The 9,396-nt window shown below is 40.4% G+C and overlaps 1 protein-coding gene across 1 annotated transcript; it reads right to left on the reverse strand.

Moving 5' to 3' along the window:
* Positions 1-2,379: 2,379 nt before the first annotated feature.
* On the reverse strand, positions 2,380-7,386 carry LOC311254081 (toll-like receptor 6; the record flags this gene model as incomplete). Its single annotated transcript, XM_084384494.1, has 4 exons — positions 2,380-2,620; positions 2,788-2,905; positions 5,034-5,851; positions 6,266-7,386. The coding sequence occupies 4 exons, from the start codon at positions 7,384-7,386 to the stop codon at positions 2,380-2,382; spliced, it is 2,298 nt and encodes a 765-aa protein (XP_084240620.1).
* Between the last annotated feature and the right edge of the window lie 2,010 nt (positions 7,387-9,396).

Below are 9,396 nucleotides of genomic sequence, written 5' to 3' on the forward strand. Positions count from 1 at the left end.
AAAACATTAAAACAATGAAATGACTGAATATAAAAGCTCAGAGTGAAAAAGTCACTTCATAAAATGAAATATTGATTTTTAAATGTGAAATCTATACGAACACAAAGTAGTTTGTCTTCATCACTGAACTTCTGTCAGTTTTTAATTTCTTCTCTTGTTCTCTCATCACGGCTTTAACACACACACACACACACACACACACACACACACACACACACAGAGTGTTTAATGAGCATCTGTGTAATATGAGTGTGTGTAATCAGTGAGGTCATAAAGATTAACGAGGCTCACTGAACGACGATCACGTGACAGTTTGTTTCTGTTTTTGAGGTGAACGTCTGTTTGTCGCTGACGATGATAAAATCCTCGCGCTCTAAGTCGAACGTGCTGAATCATCAGTTCCTGATGTTTTTACATCGGAGCTCATCTCACTGAAAACATCCACATGAAACTGTCAGCTGGTCTGTGATGTGTGTTTCTCTCAGTTACAGAGGAGTCATGATGCTCAGTCATAATCGATAATCAGACTGAATCATTAGAGTCTGTCACCTACAGGATACTGTCTCCAGTGATGGATCGAGCTCAGTACATTTACTCACGTACTGTACTAAGTATCATTTGCTCGTACTTCACAATCACCAACACACAGATATGTTGAAACTTTATGTTCTTTCATTTCAATTTTCAGTTTCTCTCTTGTCACAACGCTGCGTTTATTCTCTGGTTAGGTTTAGGAAAACATCATGTTCTGTCTTAAAAAGCCCGGTTCTGTCTCCACAAACACGGCTGAAACCCAACGTCTCGATAAAAATATACAGCGGTCTCAAAATGTTGTCTGGAGCAGCGGTCGCTGGCTGCGCAGCCTTCGCGCCTGTAACTCCGCCTCCCGACAGGAACGTCAGCTCTAAACTTTTATTTTAGAAATGTAACACGTGACATGTACAAACTCTAACACACGTTTGGATCGTAGAAACCAAACATGCCAACATTTGTTTCTGGAGACTGGACCCCAATGATATGAATTTAAATCAATCTATTTCATTGGCAATCAGTTTTTCAGTTCTTTTAAAAATCACTGATTCATGCTGAACATCGGATCTGATGATCAGTCGACTCATATCAAACTGTATTAACTTAAATATACATTTACTTTACTTGTACTTTTGCTACTTAAGTACATTTAAGACTTCAATTTTTCCCAAAATAATATTTTAACACGATATCTTTACTTTTACTCAAGTATGATTGTCAGATACTTTTTACAGCACAAAGAAGAGCTGCATACTTTATAATGAACACACAAGATATGAAGTAATTGCTATAATAAAACAAGAAATGTGAGAAAAAATGAAGAAACGACTCTGATATTCTGAGGAAGATGTTATGACAGTTTATTACAAAATTAGGATATATCGACAAAAATGAATCACACGTCACCGAATATTTAGGTTAATTACACACATCATATGTTATATATGTTTGATTATTTAATATGTTCGATTTTAAAGTTAACACTAAAGAAATAAGTTTAAAAATCAGGTAAAAACAGGATGTAAATTCATAAACGAGATAAAAGTTACCAAAATGCAAAAGCCACTTTCACACTGTAACTAAATCTATTTGAGTGGATTAAATGAATAGAAATAATGAGATTAATTATAATGTATATACAGTTTATACCTCTAAAATAAAAGGAGGCTGCAAAACATAAAAACTGTCAAAAACAAGCTGTTTGAAGTCGAGTGAGAGCTGGTTTCGCTCTGAGACAACCCAGTCTCTGAGATACGAAGTTTGTATTTCACTAAATTGTCTTCATATTTATGTTGTGATGATAAACATACATTCATGGCAGCGAGCTGTTCACTGGATGAGTCCAGGCAACACAAGCTCTTTGGTTAAAGTTAAGAAAGGTCGTGATATTTCTCAGGTCACTGTTCTTTAACCTTAACCAAGCTGAAACGTAACAAAGTTTAATCGTGCTTTAATCACTGCGAGTGGATTGGGTATTACAACAAACCCAATTTTGGTGGAAAACAAACTAAGTTATTTCTCAGGACACATTTTACTGATATGTTCAGTATCAACATTTTTTTACTTGCCTGTTAAATTAATGTACAACAATTCCTCGTTATGTTAATCCAAAATATCATCCGGTCAGCATTATATTTCCTGCAAAAAGTATTTACTAGTTAGTTGCACATAAATGTCACTTTAAGGACGGGGTTTGAGAAAGATCCAAAAACTACCCTGAAGTCCGTCTTTACATGAACACCAGACTGACACTATAAACAGAAGCTAGCCAAGCAACAAGTCGGCTACAGACAACCTCTAATACAACGCTGTCTGGCTCACAGGTTCTCAGGTGTTCTCAGGTGGTTCTCATCGGGCCGCCGCTCCAGTCAGGAGGTCTGTGTTGTCTGTGGGAGCGTCCCCGGTCTCCAGAGCTCTGCGGACGTTCTGCCAGAAGACTCCGGTGTGTTGACCCGCCTGCGGCCAGCTCAGGTAGGTTCGTCTCTTCAGCAGCTTCCTCATACGATGGTACGGAGACAGCTGATGGGCCGGGATCTCCTCCAGAAACAACAGGACCAGGATGTCCTTCTGCTCGTCAAACAGACGGAAGCTGCAGGAGAAACAGGACAGACCAGAGAGCTGGATCCTTTTTCTTCTATTATTTAGTTTTTGTTTATTATTGTCGTCTTACGTGCTTGATGTTACACTCCCTCTTCTGCATGTACCCATTACACTCTATTTGAAGAACGAAGGGATAAATTAAGGCAGCGCCCCCACCTGGCCATCTGGATCTCTCTGGAGCACCACTCGCTCTGCAGGTACTGCTGGCTGATCACACAGATGGTCTTCCTGCTGCCGTAGATGGCGTCTGTGATGTTCTCGATTATGGCCTTACCTGTGGAGACGACAGTTCGGACATCATGTGACCACCAACTGCATATTTAAGACCCATCTCACTGGTTCTTGTTTTTAAACGACTCAGCTGGAAACATTCACCTGGAGACTGTTGCAAACACTTTGGACCAGCGTGTACGAACAAGCTCTCAAACCACCTCGGTCAAAAAGAGGGATTAATTAGCTAGCTAGCTAAAGTCTGACAGGTGTCATTTACACAAAAGAGCTTAAGGGTCTAGAAATGAAAAAGATGCTTCTGTCTACTTCTGTCTGAAAGTATGAAGTCGTTGTTTGGAAAATGACTCTATTCAAACAGGAAATCTTCCATCAGTATTGTAAAATATGTGCAGGAACAGACTTCTTGAGCAGCTCAGTGAACATTAAAATGAACTTTTGCTTGAATAGAGTTGGAGATAATGGTTTGCAGGGAGGAAATACTGTGACACTAAATCATGGCCTGAATCAGCAGGAAGACAAATGTACCTCGTGTAGGTTATCTCCTCACAGCCGGTGGAGGCAGAGTTCACTGCAGCTTCAACAAACCTTCGACCAACATTGATTTTTTTAAGGTTGATATTGACTCTCAGGCTGCAGAGAGCTGAGGTACATTTTTAAATCTGAAAAGTTCTCAATAAAAATATCTCACTCTGCTCTGACACCACATTCAATGAGGCGGCTTCAAGTGTCAGTTCACCTGTGAAGGGGACGTGAAACCCTCCAGTGTGATGAAGACGCTTTAAAAATAAACTGCAGCATCTCGGCCCTTCACAGCACCACCGAGAGGAGGAGGACAAGAGGAGGAGGAAGAGAGGACTTCAAATCAGAGTGTCATCTTTGGCTTTTGAAACAACAAATGCTGTTTCAATTAAACTCCTAATAATAATAATAATAATAATAATAATAATAATAGTCGTCTCAAATATCACTCAGTGATGCGTAAACAAAACCCGTCCTATAAAAACAAAATGCACAAAGGATGATGGTTCACTTTGAGCTCATAAACTGTAAATCTGGTTGAAGAAGTCTTAATTTACTTTAAGTAAAAGTACGGTAAGTTGTTATGTTTAGGTCTTTGTATTGAACATGAATTAATTGGTGATAAAGGTAATAAAGTCCTCTGGTAAAGGTAAAAATAGCATCATAAACATGTTTATTGCCTTTTCATAGCACTAAGATCAGAGTTTCTGGGTTTTTCTTCGGACAGTAGCCAGGCTGCTAGCAGTAGCCGTGTTGCTAACGCAGGCGATTCCCTAAAATCTTAAAAAGGTATTGAGCCGGTGGTGGCACCGTTGATCTGTGTCACACAGTGTCGCTGGGTGTCTGGTTACGTCGAATGGTGAACGCTGCTTTATTAATTTAAACCAGACAAGGATCGTTTCCAAAACCTAACGCAGTATTTTCATCAACTAAACTGAAAGAAACTGCGACTGAAAAGTGGAAATATTCATTTAAATACCTGAAAACAATAAATACATGAAGTCTCATAGTAAAAGGCCATAAAACAAAACTCCAATCACTCGCAGAATACAAACTCTGGGTAGATTAAAACTATGACTTTTGAGTGAGCTCAGTATTCAGATTCATCACTAACTAGGTATTTTTATATTATATCCTCTAAAGACCCACCTTCAAAGTGTTTTCCAGCAGAAAACTGCTCACAGCGCCGCCCTAACAGTCCTACGATGTAGAATATCACCTTCCATGCACAGAGATGAGGTTAAATACACAAACTATTGAAAAACAATCTGCAGTCAGAGCAGAGCAGGCGGACGATCACGGAGCTCGCTGAAGCGTGCACTGCTACATCCTGCAAAACCACGACTATCTGAGCAAAATACAAAGTTTTTAGGGAGTCCCTTTGTGAAAGTGTCGCCAACAGTAATACCACATTGAAACACTTGGAGGGAGAAAGTTGCAAAAGTTGTCTGTTTCTGCTTTAAAGGTCCTATTTGTAAAGAAAAAAAAGATTTTTGAGTCTTACTCCCAAGTCGTCAAAAACTAACACATTTTCTAGTGAGGACAGTCTATGTCTTGAAGTCAGAAATGTCAGCGAGCTGTGTCTGAATCTGCGAAGGTGTCGGTGCTGTACGATAGGTGAATTAATGAGGACGTACAGAGGGAGTGTTTACCTGGCTCGAAGTCTCTGTGGTGCAGACACAGTCTCCAGCCCTGCTCTCCCTCCAGCACTGGCAGCATCTCTCTGTAAACCCAGTCCTCATCTTCAACGTTGTAGGATACAAAGGCATCGTAGAGGTTAGGGGCTCCCTTCTTCCTCTTCTTGCTGTCGTAGAGGAAGGCCCGGAAGAGGTAGAAAGTGTAAACCAGCTGCCACCTCAGAAAGTGGTAGATGAAGGATGTGAGGAGAGTTAGCACAACCACACAAGTGCTGGAAATGAAACAGGAGAAACCAACGTCTATCCAACAGGACTGGATGTCAAAGTCCAGCAGCTTGCTTCCCTGCTCACCCACAGGAAAGGAACAGGTGTACTGATAGCCGTTAACAACATATGTTTGGTTGTTGCTCTTCACCCATTGGATAAAACCGGCATTAGAGCAGTCACAGGTGAAAGGGTTGTTCCCAAGGTCCAGGTATGTCAGAGAAGGGAGAGACTGGAAGATCTTCTCGTTGATCACTGTTATCTCATTGTCACTCAGTTTCAAACATCTGAGCGCAGAGAGGTTGGCCTGGGCCAGAAAATCCAAAGCCTTGAGCTTACTGTTCGACAGATCGAGAGCCTGCAGGTTCAGGATCGGCTTAAAAAGTTCAGGACCCAAATCTGACAAATCGGTCCTTCTAATCGTCAGACTTTTGAGCTGAGGGTTGAACTGAAATGTGTTCGGAGATGGAGCAGAGACGTATATATTCTCAGCTTTGAAGTTCTCTAAATGTTTCATGGCCCGGAGCATTTCTACCGGTACGTCAAAGGGGTAGTCATGTTGATTGTCCCTGTATGTTATGGTGAGAAACTTCATAGATTTTAATTGGAACAAACCTGGACGAGGACCTGGACGAGCACTTTTTAAATCAGTATTTAAGTAGATTGTAAAATTTTCCAGCCGCGATAATCCTACAAAGTTACTCTCATACACATATGGAAGAGTTGCGTAAAGAGTTCTCAGGTTCTTCATGCCGTCAAACGCCAATCGTTTCACATTTCCAGTTTTATCTGACACCACATTCAAATATTTTAGGGACCTTAAACCTTTAAAAACGCCATTTTCAAGGCTATGTATGTAGTTTTTTCTCAAATCCAAGGACTCGAGCTGCTGTGGGCCTATTTCAAAGGTGCCTCCGAATGTCCACAGCAGGTTGTGACTCATATCTAAAACCCTCAGCTCATTAAGATTTTTAAAGACACACCTGTCCAGTTTGGCGATGCGGTTGTCGTTCAGATAAAGCTTTTTGAGATGTGTTGTGTTTACAAAATCCTCACAGCCCAGTGTAGAGATCCGATTGTCATTAAGTTTTAGGTTTTCGAGAGAGGAGAGACTCCTGATGTCATCAGGCACTTTGGTAAGGAAGTTGGAGTCTAAGATTAGAGACTGCAGTCGCTTCATCAACCGTAGCGAGCCTTTGGGCAGTTCAGTCATTTGTGTGACGGACATGTAAAGCTGACTGAGCTGAGAGCAAGTTACAAGTTTTGCACTTAAATTGGCGTCATCGTTAAAAACCAGATCCAGAATCTCAAGTGTGGGTATTTTGCAGGCCGTGGCTAAGAGACCTTTGTGGATCCACTCCTCCATACCATTCAGTCTGAGATCCATCAGTGAGTCAGCGCTCTGCAGGATGTTTTGGATCTCGTCAAAAGGAATCACAGTCTGACTGAAGTACAGTCGAGTTATGTTCCTCAGTAAAGTCCTGTCAGGTTCGACCCATTTCAAGCTACTTTGAGAAAGATCTATCATCTCAAGGTCGGGAAAGATCTGTGATGTGATGCTGAAATTTTCAAACTTATTAAAAGAAACAAACAACCTCTTCAGGCCTGAGGTTGTGTTCAGCGGCAGATCTTTGGTCTGAAAAGAGGGAAATGGATTATTGCTCACACTCAGATTCTTGAGGCGTGGCAGCTGTAGGATGGGCTGAATGTCAGCGACGTGTTGGAGCTTATTGCTGTTGAGAATTAAGGTTTGTAAGCTGGACAGGGACTCAAAGGCGGAGGGATGAATGAACTGAATATTGTTCATTGCTAGGTTCAGGCTGGTAAGATTTGACAGCCCCTGGAAGAGGTTTCTTGTCAGGTTGGTGAGTTTGTTAAAACTCATCCAGAGCTCTGTCAGCGACACCATATGGATGAAAGCTCCATCGTCCACATGAGTGATTCGATTTGAGTTAAGGAACAAAACTTTTAGCTTTGACAAGATGCCAAAGTCCTCCCTGTTAATCTGTTGAAGCCTATTGAGGAAGAGTTTAACTGAGACTGCATCTTTAGGGATGTCATCAGGGACAGCAACAAGTTTACGGTTTGAGCAATCCAGTAACATCTCAGCCGAGGCATCCTCGGAGTAAACGATGCTGCAGTTTTTCAGAGAATAAGAAAGTGAAAGATGAGGATAAAGCAGGAGACACAGAACAAAGACAGAAAGTCTCTGTTTGAAGCACCAAGAAAAAAGTTATTGCTGACATGCTGATCGTTCAGACCATCGATGGTGCATTTGTTGAGTCACTGCGACGTGGAGATTTGTTGCTGTTAAATCTGTAAAGGAGAACACAACATTTTACACAACATCACTTCATCCCAAGTGATGCTTCATCCCTACTTTTCAACCCTTAAAGTAGTTTAGTAGTCATTCTTACTGAGAAATGGGAAGATTGATAGCACTTTCAGCAGGCCTGTACAGTAAACATGAACCCAGGAGATTGTTAGCTTGGCCTAGCAAAAGGAAAACTACTAGCTTGGTAGTTTATCTGGATCCGCCTGGTGGATAGATAGAGCTGGGTGTCATCGGCGTAGCAGTACACATGTACGTCATATTTTGGAGCGATATGGCCAAGAGGTAAATAAATCTTTTGTCGGTTAAAAGACTCTATACATATATATATATATATATATATATATATATAATTCATTCAAAGAAGAAGAAAAATATAGTTTATATCTGTTTTTGAAGCCATAAAGTTGGAAAATATGCAAGTTTATGTTGTTTTATGCATTTTGCTCTTTGAATAGTCTGTTTTTCCACCTCAGCTCTTGTTTTTGACTCTTTATATGCACAAAGTTAGTGCTGATAAGGAAATAAAGAACTATAATGAGTTTAATGCTCCTGTTACTCTCAGCAGGGGGATAGTGAGGTCATAAATGGGCTGTTTTCTTTGGCAGGTGCTTGAATATTTCCTCATTTTCAGTGATATTGTTACTAATTTTTAACTTGGACCATGTCAGACTATATGATGTGGACCCATTGTGTTTTCCATCTGATATGAGCAGTTGCAGCTCATCTGCAGGCCGATTTTTGCATTAAAGAATTAAGGAGAGAAACAGAAATAAGTAATTCAGTGTATTCAATCTCCTATAGATCAATGACTTACAGAGCTGCTGACGTCCCTCTGGGGGGATTTTCAGCTTATAACCTTTCAAAAGAGCCCAAAACCATTTCTGTACTCCAAATAGTTCAACAACAGCTTTGAATGTACTTTGGGCTCGACTGGGAGAGAAGTTTAGTATAATTTTACATACATTTAGGTTAAATCTCAAATAATAAACTGTTGAAATGTTACAAACACTCTGTAAACTCTCTGTAGGAGGACTATCCAAATAAAGTGTTATCCTAACTCGACCCACCAGGACCCTCAAAAGATCATCATCCGACAAATAAAAGATGAAAATCCTCAGTAGGAACAGCCGACACTCGTGCACAATACAGTTATTTATCTTGATTTTGAGACAAACTTAGAAATGAGAATAATTACTGTCCAGTACTCACAGTTGATCTTCAGAGCGTCAGGTCTCAGCAGTGAAGTGGAGGTTAATGCTGATCTCTGATGTCACCTCCTAAAAAAACACACAAGTATATTTCACAACTCAAGAGACGTTTTTCATCAGGAACTGACTCATGAATAACCTCAAGTTCATCTGATTTAAATAGCGACAGGAAATAAAAACACATCCTGAGTGAGCTGATCTGAAACCGACAACTTTGATATGAATGTTTTTCCACGTAAAGCAGAAAGATGTTACAGAAGATACAGAGGAAGGTTCAGTACCGAAGACATCTGAAGAGGACTTTGACGACAGTTTCAGTCAACACCGATAAAAATTGCTGAGGAGTGTTTTAGTAGATATTTTAAAAAAGTATTCAATTCAAGGCAGTTTGTGAAAAACAAGCAGATACTGAAGAATTTGAGTTTCATTAACTATTCGACAATGTTGCACAAATATTAATTTCCTGCATGACAACTAATCACACCGGGTCTGGGGCGAATCATTCGAGATGCCGTGTTCCCTTTTTGTTGTAAATGTAAATAAGTAAACGTGACAATCAGGTTTGGTCATT

The sequence above is a fragment of the Pagrus pagrus genome (genome assembly GCF_965226575.1).
Source record: "Pagrus pagrus genome assembly, contig: HAP1_SCAFFOLD_269, whole genome shotgun sequence".
NCBI classification, from domain to species: Eukaryota; Metazoa; Chordata; class Actinopteri; order Spariformes; family Sparidae; genus Pagrus; species Pagrus pagrus.